This window comes from Lepidochelys olivacea (assembly GCF_965140295.1).
Source record: "Lepidochelys olivacea isolate rLepOli2 genome assembly, chromosome: 3".
NCBI lineage: Eukaryota > Metazoa > Chordata > Testudines > Cheloniidae > Lepidochelys > Lepidochelys olivacea.
The window spans coordinates 154,930,098-154,947,281 of NC_140413.1; the positions used below are offsets into that span (position 1 = coordinate 154,930,098).

Here is a 17,184-nt window from a genome sequence, read left to right on the forward strand (position 1 = left end):
ATCAGGTCCTCAAATCTTTCTAAACCAGGGGTTCTCAAACTTCATTGCACTGTGATCTCCTTCTGACAACAAAAATTACTACACAATCCTGGGAGGGGGGACCGAAGCTGGAGCCCTCCTGCCCTGCGGGGGGGCCCAAAGGCAAAACCCAAACCCCTCCCCCTGGGCAGGGGGGCCAAAGCCAAAGGGCTTCAGCCCCATGCAGGGGGCCTGTAACCTGAGCCCTGCCACCCAGAGCTGAAGCCCTCAGGCTTCAGCTTTGGCCCCAGGTGGCAGGGCTTGGGCTTCAGCTTCCACTCCGAGCCCCAGCAAGTCTAACGCCAGCTCGGGCAACCCTGTTAAAAAGGGCTCGCGACCCACTTTGTGGTCCTGATCCACAGTCTGAGAACCTCTGTTCTAAACTGAAGGTATCATGATTTGGTAGCAAGAAGCTGGGGCTAGGAGCAAGGAAATCCTGAATTCTAATTACAACTCTGTCACTGAACTGCTGTGTGACTTTAGCCAAGTCATTTACTGTAACCTTTCAGGCTCAGTTTCCCAGTGGGTAAAATGAGAACAAAAATCGCTTAACCTTTCACTCAGTATTGTTTAAATTGCTGTGGTGGATAAGCTAGTGTAGTTGAAAGTGCTACAAACAAACAAAACATCACACCAATACTGAAACTCCATTCTCTAGGAAAAGAATAACATCTTTCATCCATGTGCTTCTTCAGTATACAAATCCACTGTCACAAAATAATCTGCACTGAAAGGCACAGTAACGATTAGATGTAAATTCCTGCCTGTGACATTATCCATTCTATGGCAACATGCCAAATACACTGAATACACATGGAATTGTTGCTAAATCAGTAAATTATCAGAGACTTTATGGAATTTTATTATTTTTAATAGTCGTATATAGCACCACAGGTATGAATGGTGCTGTACTGGAAGGAGAGAGACATAAGCCTAATTCTGAATTTATTACATACATTTTATATAAACGTAGCTCCATTTACTTTAACTGAACTACTCCTATTTTGTACTGATGTGAGATCAGAATCAGGTCCATAGTCCTACTCCCTGCCTCGAGTTTATTACAATCTTGGTTAGATATGACAAGACATTACACAATACAGGCAAAGACAGCATCACACAAGGAGGCTAGATAAGGGAGGTTTACACAAAATGAGATTATGCGGATGTTTGTCTGCCATGATATGCATTGAGATATTTTAAATTTTAATTTAGGTTTTATTAGAGTGGCATGAAGTTGTGGTCACTGTTTCATCTGTACTACAGGCTGGTGTGACAGAAATTAAAATGGTTTGCAGAAACCATGAAGAAAGCTTTTGCAGAGACCAAGACGAAGATGTAAAAGCATTAACCTAATGGATGAATGCTTAAGGTAAATTACCTCCATTGGAGTGTGCCATTTTTAGGGCTTCCAGAGAAATAGCAGGTGTTATTTCTAGCTGGCAGATGATCACTTTGGCCTTGCAAATGGCATTAGCAGCCCTCTTCAGGTCTTCAGAATCCAAAAGCAAATTGGCTCCTGCGACTATGACAATAACATTCTGTCCTAGAGAGAAGATTCCATGTTTTAAACTATATACTTCACTTCACTACAATAAATAAAGGTAAATAAAACAACTCTTTGCCCTTTTCCAGTGCCTTTCACATGAGGATTTCAAAGTGCTTTCCAAAAAAACTTGGAAAGCTGCATGCTGGTGCACTTAATCATCCAAAGATTTCAGTGACAGCCCACCAAGACCAGTGCATAAAAGAGGTTATACTGTACCGCAAACACAATGGAGTATAGGCATTTTTTGAGGATTTAACATGGACAGATTTTTTCCAAGTTTAATTTTCATGTTCTGTTTGCACTAAAAAGAACCACTAAACTGTACCAAATTGGAGATATCGGGGTCTTGAGTGTCCCCTAAAGACATTTGTGCCTTCCTGTGATGTTACCGTAGCAGAAGTAATCACACTGATATAGTGAGTTACGATGCTCAAAATGCATTCAGAATTTTAACTGTCCCCCCTTCTTAGGATCACTGGATATTGGATCAAATCTCTGAAAATTATGAGCATCCTGTGAATTTCAAGAAGAGAGAGGTAGCCCTGCTCCAGTTATCAGGGACACTCCACATTGTCAGTGTTCTGAAGCATTGTGAGAACCTGAAAGAGGCCCTAGCACCAATGGCATGAGTTTTAAGACAGATAGTTAATATTTGACTCATAAGAACTCTTTACAGCATATCAGGAGGGAGTAAAGATGGGCAGCCTGTCCCTTTGAGGGCTCGCAGATGGAATGCTCTTCCAATGGATATGTTGTAAAGCACAACTAGGGCAACAGTTCAAATCCTTTCTGGTGTCCTTTTCATTCTGGTTGTTTGTTTAATGTATATGACTGGATGGGGAGGTTCATTACCGTAGGCACTTGCTATTGTGTTTTTTTTAAAAAAAAACAAGCATATTGCCTTTATTTGATTGCAGTTCTGTTTTTAGTTATTCTGTTAAGATACTGAGAGACCTTCAGGCATGGATGCCTGCTAATTAAAATGTATTATTAATCACTAAGTATTAAATTCAATAAACCAGTTGCTTCTGAATCTACAGCTCCTACCACCTGCCTCTGCTGAAGATTCCTTTAGGGCTGCCAATCACTAAAGGCCACCGATTCTGTAATGGATTGAGTTACTTGGTGAATAAACGGCTAGCTTTTAAAAATGCATTTTTTTTCTTGAAAGAGACTTCATAGTCCCTTGTGTAAGCAACCTGCAAAGCATGTCTCCATGCTGACATTCTGAAGGGAAAGCAGGAAATGGAACAATGATCCCAAGCTTTCCAAAGCAACCCCACTGTCAATGGCTTGGTTTAAAAGAGTTGCATTTGAATAGCAAAACCTCAGCATTTTGGCTGACACCCTGTTTTTCAACAGATAAAGCTGGGCATCTTGGTTGCAGGAAACCTCTCCAACAAATAGATGACAATCAAAAGCATCTGGATTTTGCTATAGGAATATTCAAAGGCAAACAGCATCTATTTTGCCCAACATACCTTCTGAAAGTTTACATGGTGAGAAGCTAAAAATGGTGAATTGTAGGGGTCAGATGGAATAAAATTGTGGTGGCCGTCCACCTCAACTGTGTGCTATCCTACAATCCCAAATTCTACTCACTGGAGTACCTGCATGGTCCTGCTGAAATAATGAGCAGCAAAATAGTTAATTTTAAAGTTAATGGCATATTAAGATAATTGTAGCTGTTTGTTTCAACCTGTTTTTGCAGATTCAAGGTAGAAAGTGCTGCACTGGGTCACAGACAGAAAGGTTTTATTTTGCAACTGTAAAGGGCTAGAGACTTACATTTTGCTTTAGACCAATAGTCCTGCCAGAGAAATACAATATTACTACATCGTACCAGCCAGTATTGGCTCAATCCAACATTTAGAGAAATAATGGATCACATTCTGCTTTTAGCTACTCTGATTTTGTCTGGAGTAACACCACTGAAGACAATGAAGTCACTTCAAATTTATATCAGTAGAAATGAGAGCAGAATCTGGCTCAAAATATTCAAAGTTAGCATTTCTGAGTCTACTACTATGGCAACCAATTTGCTTAAACAAGGACATTGGTGACACCAAGCAGGTGGGAACCCAGCACCAGAGACAATAAAACAGTATTAAATAGCAATGGATACTAACAGTCAGGAAAAGATCATTTCTGTGCAATGTTTATCTTACAATTCCCTTACTTACATTAGTAGATCTTGATTTCAATTAAATGACTAAGGGCTACTCATGTGAGTATGGGTTTGCTCATTAGGGTTTTAGACATTTCATTTAAAATAGCAAGGGGTACATTCTCAACTAGTGTAAACTAGCATAGTTCCACTGAAGAGATGGAGCTACACAAATTTACACCAGATGGGGATTTAGTACTTATTTAAAAAGTCCTTCTGATACTTAAACCAGTATGAATGCTGAGTACATAGATACTGCTTTCAACTGTGCTTCTAACCCTGCCAGCTTCACTTGTCAGAAAGACGGTGGCCACTAGCAGTAGGCTGTGGGCTACATGGAGACACTCAGGAAGGTTAATCTGAATTATCTATTTTTTGTGATGAGGTTTTTAAAATTGATTTTCATAAAGAAAACAGACAATGAAAAGTACAAAAAGATTAATTAACTTTTTTAATGGATTGTTTAAACCAGTGGCTCTCAACCTTTCTAGACTACTGTACTCCTTTATGGAGTCTGATTTGTCTTGCTTACCCCCGCAAGTTTCACCTCACAATTTGCTTACAAAATCAGACATAAAAATATAAAAGCGTCACAGTGCACTATTACTGAAAAATTGCTTACTTTCTCATTTTTACCATATAATTATAAAACAAATCAACTGGAATATAAATATTGTGTTTACATTTCAGTATATAGAGCAGTATAAATAAGTCACTGTATCTGTATGAAATTTTAGTTTGTACTGACTTGGCTGGTGCTTTTTATGTAATCCTGTTGTAAAATTAGACAAATATCTAGATTAGTTTATGTACTCCCTGGAAGACCACTGCATAGCCACAGGGTACGTGTACCCCTGGTTGAGAACCACTGGTTTAAATTCACTTTGGAAGTGAATTAAATTAAACTGAATTAAGACCACTTCAGTTCTGAGTAAGAAAATCCAAACTGGGGCTTAATGCAGTTTAATCCAATTTAAATTTACATCTTCAGTTAATACAGATTAATTTTTCTGAGTATCCCTATGTAGGCAAACCCTGAAAACCGCCAAATGAATTTAAAGTGTTATTTTAAAATACATTCTACAAATGCCTTATGACAGGAATATTCAAGGCATGTCTACACTTAAAATGCTGCATCAGCGCAACTGCACCGATGCAGCTGCGCCACTATAACTCTTTAATGGAGATGCTCTAAACCAGAGGTGGGCAAACTACAGCCCGCGGGACCATCCTGCCTGGCCCCTGAACTCCTGGCCAGGGAGGCTAGCCCCCGGCCCCTTCCCTGCTGTCCCCCCTCCCCTGCAGCCTCCGCGCACCATGCCGCCAGCGCTCTGGCCTGCCGCTCTTGCTGGGCAGCACAGGGGACAGGGAGTGGTTGGAGGGGTCAGGGGTTTTTGGGGGGGCAGTCAGGGAGCAGGGGTTTTTGGGGGGGCAGTCAGGGAGCAGGGGGGTTGGATGGGTTAGGGGTTCTGGGGTGAGCAGTCAGGAGACAGGGGGCGGTTGGATGGGGCAGAGGTTTTGGGGTGGGCGGTCAGGGGATGGTGAACAGGGAGGCTTGGATAGGCATGGGAGTCCCAGGGGGCCTCTCAGGGGACGGGGGTGGGATGGGGTCGGGGCAGTCAGGGGACAAGGAGGGTTCGATAGGGGGTGGGGTCCTCGTGGGGCAGTTAGGGGCGGGGGTCACAGGAGGCAGCGGTCAGGGGACAAGGAGTTGGGGAGGTTGGATGGGTCAGGGATTTTGAGGTGGGGCAGTCAGGGGGCGGGAAGTGGGAGGGGGCAGATAGGGACGGGGGTACAGCCTTCCCTACCCAGCCCTCCATATAGTTTTGCAACCCCGATGTGGCCCTCAGGCCAAAAAGTTTGCCCACCCCTGCTCTAAACTGATGGTAGAGAGCTTCTCCCATCGGTTTAGCTAATCCACCTCTGCAAGAGGCAATGGCTATTTCGGCGGGAGAGGTTCTCCCACCAACATAGTCTGTCTACAGTGCAGCTTAGGTAGGTATAACTACATTGTTCAGGGGTGTGGATTATTCACACCCCTGAGTGACGTAGTTATACCAAAGTAATTTTGTGATGTAGACCAGGGCTCAGAACACACTGCCAAATACAATAGGGGCCAAATACATGTGAAAGAGCCCTCAAGCCATCAGTGGCGTTTAAGGGCTTGTCTACACGGCCCCGCAGTGCAGACTATGGGGGTATGAATTGAACTATGCACTAAAGTATTGCCCTGTAACTGCCCTATGTAGGCCCTGATAGTGTGAACTAAAAGGGACTAATGGGACCACCTTAATGTAAACTAGGTACCTTTTAGTTCACATTAGCAGGGTCTATGCCCGGCAGTTACAGCACAACACTTTACCATGAGCTGCAATTCACGCTCCCGTAGTCTGCACTGTGGCCAACAGACTCTACTACATCTTAGCAGTCTCTCAACCTATCAGTACAACTGCAATAAGGGCTGCAGAGCTCCTGCACAGTATTTCATAGGCAAAAATGATAATGTCTGTAACTACGAAAGATTATTATGAGAAATAGTTGCTTGACAAACCACACAGTTCAGGAGCATAAGGACAAGTTTTGGGTGTGTCCATGGTGATGTAATTTCTCTACAGTCACTTGATGAACACATTAATAAGCCCCATTTGCCAGTATATTAAAATAAGATGCTACTTACAGGTACCAGTTTCCTATTAGCCCGCAGGACCACAACATGTGTTTTACTTTATGCAAAGGATATTTCAGTCACATTGACATTCATGTTCTGCACGTTTTTTGCCTTGTTTTGCTAGTCACTTCTAAATGTATATTTTGAAAAGCTTTCTGTGGGTACATGTACATGTAGTGCTTTGCTATTGAAGTGTGCCCACGCTTTATAAAAAGTGTGAGAATTCAGTGTTCATGAAATGACTGAATAATAGCAATACCTATAGGCAACGTTAATTTAGGCAGGCACTGTGCTTGCTTTTCCACACACTGTTCTGCCAGTGCACCTCACGTCTACCCTGCAACAGTCCTGTTATTCCAGTCCTGTGCCCTCACTTTGTTTTGCTAATGCACCTTGATTATTGCCTGCCACAGTCCTTGCTGTTCCTTCTCTGGGCTTTTTCTATGCATGAAGGAATTGCCAGACTGGATCAGAGTAGTGGTTCACCTAGTCCGGTATTGTCTCTAGCGATGGCCACTGCCAGATATATCACAGGAAGAGGAATGTGCCAAAACTGACGGGGATAATATGGAATAACCTACCCACTGAGGAAGTTTCTTTCCTATATAGAGATTGCCCTGTAACTGCTTCTTTATTTATATAAAACAAAACAAACAATATGCATAATAATTTTACAGAGTTCCTATAAACCAGTAATACATTTTTGGGGACAGGGTGCTGTAGGAATGGTAAAAGCAGTGGGGTAAAGGAGGTGAAAAAGGGACGCAGCAGTAAGTGGGAGTGGAAAGTGGGACTACACATCTGAAAAGGGGAAGTGTTTAGAAAAACTGCTGGGGGCATGTTACAGTTCTTTGCTTTGAGGGGAGAGGGGAATGCCACCATCTGCAAGGTCTTGTTGACAAGCCCACTTGTGAAGCTGGAGTTTATGTTTAGTAAGCACCTATCTGGAAGCAGTGAACATTTCCAGAAAACACAGATTGCAAAGGCTGCCACAAAAGCTAAACTTTAAAATGCATCTGAATTGTGGATTTCACAGGACCACATAATGGAAATGTTGATCGTGACTCCATACATCGAGTTCCATTTTGCTCTTAAAGCAGAGACTCAACCTCTTTGTTTTGTATGAAAAATACTGTGCCTTCTCCCTAAACGTACAGCACTTACTCTGCCTACAGAATTAATTTTCTGAGAATTTACAAGTGACTCTGGTAACTAGCTTATGAGTTAAAATTAATTATAGTAGAGTCCTTTAAGAAATTTAGCATTTGTCTCTCTTCTTTGTCCTGAATGATCTTAACAGAATAATGCAGACTCTGCAAAAACTTTAACTCTTCCCTTAGAGGAATAAGACAGACTGATACAAGCTCTTTTATACTGACATAACTGTATCCACATGGGTGGGTTGTACTGCTTAAACTATACTAGCATTGCTATAGCAATACAACTTGCATGTGTAGACAAACTCTTAACCCTGATCTACCTATGAGTTTAGGTCGAATTTAGCAGCATTAGATCGATTTGACCCTGCACCCGTCCACACGACAAAGCGATTTTTGTTGACTTAAAGGGCTCTTCCCCGATTTCTGTACTCCTCCCCGACGAGGGGATTAGCGCTGAAATCGACATTGCTGGCTCAAATTTGTGGTAGTGTGGACGCAATTTGATGGTATTGGCATTCAGGAGCTACCCCAGAGTACTCCATTGTGACTGCTCTGGACAGCACTTTCAACTCAGATGCACTAGCCAGGTACACAGGAAAAGCACCAGGAACTTCTGAATTTCATTTCCTGTTTGGCCAGCGTGGCATGACCCCATGCAGAGCTCATCAGCAGAAGTGACCATGCAGTTCCAGAATCTCAAAAGAGCTCAAGCATGGACCAAATGGGAGGTACTGGATCTGATCGCTGTATGGGGAGATGAATCCATGCTATCAGAACTCTGTTCCAAAAGACAAAATGCCAAAATATTTGAAAAAATCTCCAAGGACATGAAGAACAGAGGCTATAAGAGGGACCCGCAGCAGTGCTGCGTCAAACTTAAGGAGCTCAGGCAAGGCTACCAAAAAACCAAAGAGGCAAACAGCCGCTCCGGGTCAGAACCCCAGACATGCCGCTTTTATGATGAGCTGCATGCAGTTCTAGGTTGTGGCCCTACCACTACCCCACCCCGTACGTGGACTCCTGCAAGGGGGCACTCTCACACAACAGGGATGAGGATTTTGGGGATGAGGAAGATGATGATGAGGCGGAGGATGAAACCGTTCTCCCTGACAGCCAGGAACTGTTTATCACCCTGGTGCCAATACCTTCCCAACCCTCCCAAGGCAGGCTCCTGAACCTTGAAGGCAGAGAAGGCATCTCTGGTGAATGTATCTTTGTAAATATAATACATGGTTTAAAAGCAAGTGTGTTTTATGATTAATTTTCCTTGAAGACTTGGGATGCATTCGCGGCCAGTACAGCTACTGGAAAAGTCTGGGGATGGAGTGGAAATCCTCCAGGGACATCTCAAAGAAGCTCTCCTGGATGTACTCCCAAAGCCTTTGCAAAAGGTTTCTGGGGAGGGCAGCCTTATTCCGTCCTCCATGGTAGGACACTTTACACCATGCCAGGCCAGTAGCATGTAGTCTGGAATCATGGCATAACAAAGCATGGCAGCGTATGGTCCTGGTGTTTGCTGGCATTCAAGCAAAATCCGTTCTTTATCTCTCTGTGTTATCCTCAGGAGAGTGATATCATTCATGGTCACCTGGGTGAAATAGGGGAATTTTATTAAGGGGACATTCAGAGGTGGCCATTCCTGCTGGGTTGTTTGCCTGTGGCTGAAAAGAAATCATCCCTGCTTTTAGCCACGCAGTGGGGTAGGGGCCCGTTCACGCTGAGCTGTTCGCGTTTGTCTGGCAGGGATCTTCCCTGATACCAGTCATGCGGTGGGAGGAGGGGTGAAGCGATCATCCCAGAGAATTGGGTGGTGGGGGTGGTTTAGCTGGGTTTGTGCTGCACATTAACCCGAAAACCGCAGCCCCTCCTTTTAAATGGCCAAACCAATGAGTGCTTGGTATGGGAAAGGAGGGCGCTGATGTTTGAAACCATTCACCGTGAAAGAGTCTACCCATTGTTCTCTAAAATGTCTCTTTTTAAATACAACTCTCCCTTTTTTCCTCCCGCAGCTGCAGATGTTTCAATGCTCCCCCTATCATGTCCGTCCCAGAGGCGAACGCAGATAAGAAGGCGAAAAAAAACGCACTTGTGATGAAATGTTCTCTGAGCTCATGCAGTCCTGCCGCACTGAAAGAGCTCAGCAGAATGCATGGAGGCAGACAATGTCAGAGTCCAGGAAAGCAGAAAATGAATGTGAGGAGAGATGGCAGGAGCAAGATGGTAGGTGGCAGCAGCATGATGAAAGAAGGCAATGCTGAGGCTATTAGAGGATCAAACTGATATGTTCCAGTGTATGGTTGAGCTGCAGGAAAGGCAGCATGAGCACAGACCGCCACTGCAGCCACTGTGTGACCACCCGCCCTCCTCCCTAAGTTCCATAGCCTCCTTATCCAGATGCCTAAGAACGCAGGGGGGGGGGACGCCCTCCGGGCACCCAACCACTCCACCCCAAAGGACTGCCCAAGCAACAGAAGGCTGGCATTCCATAAGCTTTAAAGTGCAGTGTGGCCTTGTCCTTCCCTCTTCCCCTCCTCCCCACCCCACCCAGTGCTTCCCTCCTCCCTCACCAGTCGTGGGCTACGTTGGCAGTTATCCCCCTATTTGTGTGACAAATTAATAATGAATACATGAATTTGAAACAACAATGACTTTATTGCCTCTGCAAGCAGTGATCGAAGGGGGGAGGGCGGTTGGCTTTCAGGGAAGTAGAGTGAACCAAGGGGCAGAGGGTTTTCATCAAGGAGAAACAAACAGAACTTTCACACCTGGCCAGTCATGAAACTGGTTTTCAAAGCTTCTCTGATTCGCACCGCGCCCTCCTGTGCTCTTCTAACCGCCCTGGTGTCTGGCTGCACGTAATCAGTGGCCAGGTGATTTGCCTCAACCTCCCACCCCGCCATAAACGTCTCCCCCTTACTCTCACAGATATTGTGGAGCACACAGCAAGCAGCAATAACAATGGGAATATTGGTTTCGCGGAGGTCTAACCGAGTCAGTAAACTGCACCAGCAAGCTTTTAAACTTCCAAATGCACATTCTACCACCATTCTGCACTTGCTCAGCCTGTAGTTGAACAGCTCCTGACTACTGTCTAGGCTGCCTGTGTACGGCTTCATGAGCCATGGCATTAAGGGGTAGGCTGGGTCCCCAAGGATAACTATAGTCATTTCATCATCCCCAACAGTTATTTTCTGATCTGGAACGTCCCTTGTGATCCACCAGTGCTTGCAGCACTGTTGAAACGCACCCCTTTTGGTTTATGTACTGGCTGCCAAGGTGGTCCGGTCCCAAGATAGGGATCTGCGTTCCGTCTATCGCCCCCCCACAGTTAGGGAACCCCATTGCAGCAAAGCCATCCACTATGACCTGCACATTTCCAGAGTCACTACCCTTGATAGCAGCAGCTCAGTGATTGCGTTGGCTACTTGGATCACAGCAGCCCCCACAGTAGATTTGCCCACTCCGAATTGATTCCCGACTGACCGGTAGCTGTCTGGCGTTGCAAGCTTCCAGAGGGCTATCACCACTCGCTTGTGAACTGTGAGGGCTGCTCTCATCTTAGTATTCTGGAGCTTCAGGGCAGGGGAAAGCAAGTCACAAAGTTCCATAAAAGTGGCCTTACGCATGCGAAAGTTTCTCAGCCACTGGGAATCATCCCAGACCTGCAACAATATGCAGTCCCACCAGTCTGTGCTTGTTTCCCGGGCCCAGATCGGCGTTCCACGGCATGAGCCTGCCCCATTGCCTCCAGGATGGCCAAATTGCTGGGGCCTGTGCCTTGAGAGAAGTCTGTGTCCATGTCCTCATCACTCTCCTCACCGTGCTGCCGTCACCTCCTCGCCTGGTTTTGCAGGTTCTGGTTCTGAACGTACTGCAGGATAATGCGCAAGGTGTTTACAATGCTCGTAACTTCTGTGGTGATCTGAGCGGGCTCCATGCTTGCTGTGGTATGGCATCTGCAGGAGAGCAGAGTGGCAGCGGAAGCCTATCGCACCATCTGCTGCCAGCAGCACCAGGACACAACATCGGCGGCATCAGCGAGCTGAGCTGAGCGGGCTGCATGCTTGCTGTGGTATGGCGTTTGTAGGAGAGCAGAGATGCAGCGGAAGCGGTGGCTGATGACCTGGAAGGTGGATTCAGGAGAGCAGAGTTGCAGCGGAAGCGGGAGCCCATGACAGCCAACGTGGAGAAATTCGCTATCGAGGAGAGCAGAGTTGCAGCGGAAGTGGTGGTTCGATGACGACGGTTAGCAGGCCTACTGCACTGTTTGCTGAAAGCAGTATGGTGTCTGCACGCGAAACGATTGTCTGCTGTTGCTTTCACGGAGGGAGGGGCGACTGACGACATGTACCCAAAACCACCCGCGACAACGTTTTTTGCCCCATCAGCTTAACCCAGCTTAACCCAGAATTCCTATGGGCAGTGGAGACTGCGGAAACTGTGGGATAGCTACCCACAGTGCAGTGCTCCAAAATCGACACTAGCCACAGTACTGTGGACGCACTCCGCTGATTTAATGCGCTTAGTGGGGACATACACAATCGACTGTATAAAATCACTTCTATAAAAATCTACTTCTATAAATTCGAACTAATTTCGTAGTGTAACATACCCTTGATAGGTCAAATCTGCCAGGCTTCTGCAAATAAAATGGTCTCTTTTGTAACAGCACAGAACACAAGTACTGCTATTTTACTGTAATCAACTCAATTTTGGCCCCAGATGGTTTTAAGGAGAAGTAACAACCATTACCACTACCATTCCGTACATCTGTTTGCTTTATAGCCCGGTCCTGACCGTGTTCTAACAGCAGCATCTATGTAAAATCTGAGGCCAGTTTTAGATTTGGTAACTTAATTTAGGAACTTTCCATTTTTGACTGAAATAAACTATGTGCCACAATGCATTGTTCAGTTCATCTCCCACATCACAAAACTACTAATGAACTTTCGTACCAATATCAGTTTCTACGAAAATCCACCGTAAACTTCAGAGCAGTGGACAATAGTCATGGCTCTGTTTCCTAGTGCTTCAAAAATTTTTAATCCATAAGTTTTTGTTTGTTATCCCTCAGAACAGATCACAGGGTTCTTGAAAACCCAACAGGTTACTCACTACTGTTTCAAGGTTAGATCATGCTCTTTCTTACTCTGCCTAGCAGAGGACTAAAAGGGGAAGTAAGACTCCATCCCTTACTCAGCCAACCTGAACCTTGGGTCCAGTGTAGAGCTCAGTCAATATTTCTTGGATATTCCTCCCATGGGAAGTGGGCAGAGAGGGGCTTGGAGTGGGCGATACTATGGCTCTGTCCTCTGCCTCCACTCACTGACCAAAGTAGCTGGCCAGGTACGAGAGGGGTGTAAGCTGCACTCTCTCAAGAGCTTCAGTAATTTACTTCCCAAACTTACTCCTCCAGAATGGGGGAGGGGGAGGGTCATGGAGAAACATCAGGGAAGGAATTGTGACTCTGGTATGTCTAGTTTAATTCATTGAACTAAAAGGAACTAAGGCCACTACTTCTGAATGTGAGTATCCAAACTAGGGTTTAATGTGCTTTAACTAATGCAATTAATATGTGCACCTAGCATTACTCAGATTAACCTTTTCAACTTGCCCTAATCACAATTCCCTTTCCAGGCCTGCTCCTGGGATGGAGTTGTCACATCCTGACCCTTATTCCGGGCTTAGTCAAGGTTCAATCTGGACTTTAGTAATTTTTTTCAAAGAGTTCACAGGCTAGCGAGTATGAGGCGGAATTTGTTTGAAAAGAAAAAAAAAAAACCAGCAGAGGTTAAATTAGTCACTATGAAAGACAATATGAAAAACGGTCAATTCCCTCTTTTCTACCCCGTCCAAAAATATGAAAGTAAAGGTACATGCTAAACTAAAGGACAATTAATAAGCAGGTCAAATGCCACTTTTGGAGCATATGCACTACAGAAGAAACTCTGAGTCAAATATTATGGCAAGATTTTAAAGACAATTGGATAACCGGAGAACCAAAATATCTGTAGCTATGCAGACTAAGATAATAAGGATATTCATATTTAATAATTCCTGGCATAAATTCATCATGTGCTGGGGTCAGGAAGGAATCTCCTTTTCCCATTGTAAATCTGCTAGATACATTACAGGGGAAAGTTTTTTATATTTAAATCCTCCCCCCCCCCCCCGCTTCCTCTGATGCACCATGTACTGGCCAGTGTCAGATTAGATGAATCAGTGGGCTATTCTATTTATGGCTCTTCGTAGGTAGATATGATACGGGTCAGATTCTCCCACCCTCACTCACAATGAGTGGCATTGTGCTCCACTAGTAGTCTGTAGGATGAGGAAGTGTGGAAGCGTTAGGGTGACAGAATTTGTCTGTAAATGAGGGGAAAACCCACAACTAACAAGGGCCAGAGAAAAGTTTCTTTTGCGGCTTAAAGAGGCAGAACCTTTGCTTACTAGGGGACCGCTCAGAACGTGAAATATCTACCTTCGCTGTTAACAATTATTGAAGCAGTTCCAGTAGCAGCATCCTCAGTCTGACCTACAAATTCTAAGAAAGGGAGAAGTTACCATATGTATTATTTCAACAACAGTATGTGATGCAGTTTAACCTCCCATAACCTCCAACACTTAAAAATGCTAATAACTATTTCACGTGTAACAATGCCAAAGAAGCTTAACAACAACAAAAGAAGTGTTAACTTACACCCACAAAAAAGCAAATGTGAGTCCAACGTTCTTTAATGTAGCTATGTCTCTGCTTCAATGACAGCATTCTTTTATCCAGTGAAACAACAGAGTCTAGGCTGGAGAAAATTAAAGCACTGAAATAATACAGCATATTTCCCCCTCTTAATTCTCTGTTGATTTACATTTCAGAAGGAACGGCAGCCTACATTAAAGAAGATGGAAGCTGTCGGGAGGTTGTACATTTCCTCTTTGATCAATGGCTCCATGTCTAGTTGGCAGCCGGTATCAAGTGGAGTGCCCCAAGGGTCGGTCCTGGGGCCGGTTTTATTCAATATCTTCATAAATGATCTGGAGGATGGTGTGGATTGCACTCTCAGCAAATTTGCGGATGATACTAAACTGGGAGGAGTGGTAGATACACTGGAGGGGAGGGATAGGATACAGAAGGACCTAGACCAATTGGAAGATTGGGCCAAAAGGAATCTGATGAGGTTCAATAAGGATAAGTGCAGGGTCCTGCACTTAGGACGGAAGAACCCAATGCACAGCTACAGACTAGGGACCGAATGGCTAGGCAGCAGTTCTGCAGAAAAGGACCTAGGGGTGACAGTGGACGAGAAGCTGGATATGAGTCAGCAGTGTGCCCTTGTTGCCAAGAAGGCCAATGGCATTTTGGGATGTATAAGTAGGGGCATAGCGAGCAGATCGAGGGACGTGATCGTTCCCCTCTATTCGACATTGGTGAGGCCTCATCTGGAGTACTGTGTCCAGTTTTGGGCCCCACACTTCAAGAAGGATGTGGATAAATTGGAGAGAGTCCAGCGAAGGGCAACAAAAATGATTAGGGGACTGGAACACATGAGTTATGAGGAGAGGCTGAGGGAGCTGGGATTGTTTAGCCTGCAGAAGAGAAGAATGAGGGGGGATTTGATAGCTGCTTTCAACTACCTGAAAGGGGGTTCCAAAGAGGATGGCTCTAGACTGTTCTCAATGGTAGCAGATGACAGAACGAGGAGTAATGGTCTCAAGTTGCAGTGGGGAGGTTTAGATTGGATATTAGGAAAAACTTTTTCACTTTTAAGAGGGTGGTGAAACACTGGAATGCGTTACCTAGGGAGGTGGTAGAATCTCCTTCCTTAGAGGTTTTTAAGGTCAGGCTTGACAAAGCCCTGGCTGGGATGATTTAACTGGGAATTGGTCCTGCTTTGAGCAGGGGGTTGGACTAGATGACCTTCTGGGGTCCCTTCCAACCCTGATATTCTATGATTCTATGATTCTATGATGATTCTTTGGATTAATCCATTCCGTTAAATTATTATAGGCTGAGCTGGTAGAGTGGCCTGTTATTATGGTTGCCCAACACTTTCTGCCACAAAACCCAGTTTTCAGTTGCATTTAAAACTTTGCCAAACATTAACCGTTTGGAATGAAATTTTCCATGCCAGGTGATTGCCTCTGGCTGATTATTATTATTTTTGAAAATTTCAGTCAAAATGATGGTTGTTAGCAACTCAGAGCTACATTTGAGGAATGGTCCCGCTCAGCTCCTTACAGCCCTGGACTAGAGTAGACAATGCTCAATGCAGATGGAACTTTTGGGGACAATAGCTGCAAGGGTTTAGTAAGTTTCTACTGTGAATGTGTGTACTGCAATTTCTCAAAGGCTTAGTCCTTGGCCAAATTTGGTTGGATATTCACAAGGGATGGCAAAAGGCCAAACCAAACGAAATGAAACCACCACAATTTTTTAACATAGGCAAAGCAATGTACTTTGCCCTAGCCTCATTCTCAGAAACAACTGGACCATTCTGGGCTGAAATTTTCCAGAAAAATTTATCCTGAGGCTGATACCTGGCATGGAAAATTTTAACTTGAACAGTTAAAGTATGACAAAGTTATTAGTAACTGAAAATTAGGTCTTATGATGGGAAGTGTCAAGCAACTTAACCAAAGGCAGTACTAGCAGCCCTGCCTGTAACTGAGATAGAGAGGGAAACTAGGATTTAGAGACTTCCTCAAAAAAAGTGCATTTAAAAATGTGGCTGCACTCTGAGATATGTAAAAATAGCACTGCAGGGTTGGACTGTTATTACTTCGTTATAATATATGGATCGAATGTACTCCGTTTACAAGCAAAAAGATATTTTCCTTAACTGCCAGCCCTGCAAAGTTAGCCTGGGATGTGAGAATCAAGCTGGATGGTTCACTTCTCACACATCATCAGTAACTGAAGTGCTAAAGGCTGGTGAAGACAACTGCGCAACCTCCCTGTCCAATTATGCCTTCAGTGACACTTGCGCATCCCCACTGCTTTCAATTGGGACTTACTCAGTAGTTCTGTTGGGGCCTGACCCAACATCCACCGAAATCAATGGAAAGACTCCCATAGATTGTAAGATACTTTGCATCAGGCCATTGGTGATACACAAGAAGAAAGCAGCAAAGCAATGCAAGTTTCTCACTCTCTCTTAGCCATGTTGGCTTTGCAAGGCTAACAGCAGTAAAAGGCAACAACAATTTACTTTCATCACTGACGTGAATAGATATGACTCGGGACACACACGTATGCCAAGTAAGAAGGTTCCATTTGTATAAATTCACATTACAGAGTAGAACCAGACCACACTTTAAGGCGGGACTAGTGTCTTTGTAGTGACTTTTACGAGACTAGAATTTTCTCTGTCTTTGAAGTCTTTCATGCCCTGACAATGATTTAGATCCTGCTATTTCCTGCTGTAAATCAACATTGAACATTTAGGCTAAAAATTAAGGGCAAAATTTTCAAAAGTGGACACTAATTTTGGATGCTTCAATACTGGGGTGCTCAAGCTGAACCTCATTTTTCAGTCATGCTAAGCATTTGCAACTCTGATAGACTTCAAATGGAGTTGCATGTTCCCAGAACCTCTGAATGTAAGTCTCTGGGTGCCTCAAATTG

The 17,184-nt window shown here is 44.4% G+C and overlaps 1 protein-coding gene across 3 annotated transcripts in view; it reads right to left on the minus strand.

Annotated features, from left to right (window-relative positions):
- The window catches only part of RBKS (ribokinase), a 114,219-nt gene that overhangs the window by 45,975 nt on the left and 51,060 nt on the right, over positions 1-17,184 (minus strand). The window contains exons 4-5 of one of the 3 annotated variants that reach the window (XM_084622918.1): positions 14,044-14,106; positions 1,400-1,564 (exon numbers count right to left, since the gene is read on the minus strand). In XM_084622918.1, the coding sequence (XP_084479044.1) occupies positions 1,400-1,564; positions 14,044-14,106 (228 nt within the window). The remainder of the gene's footprint in view (positions 1-1,399; positions 1,565-14,043; positions 14,107-17,184) is intronic. The other 2 variants (XM_084622919.1, XM_084622920.1) reach the window with 2 other exon arrangements.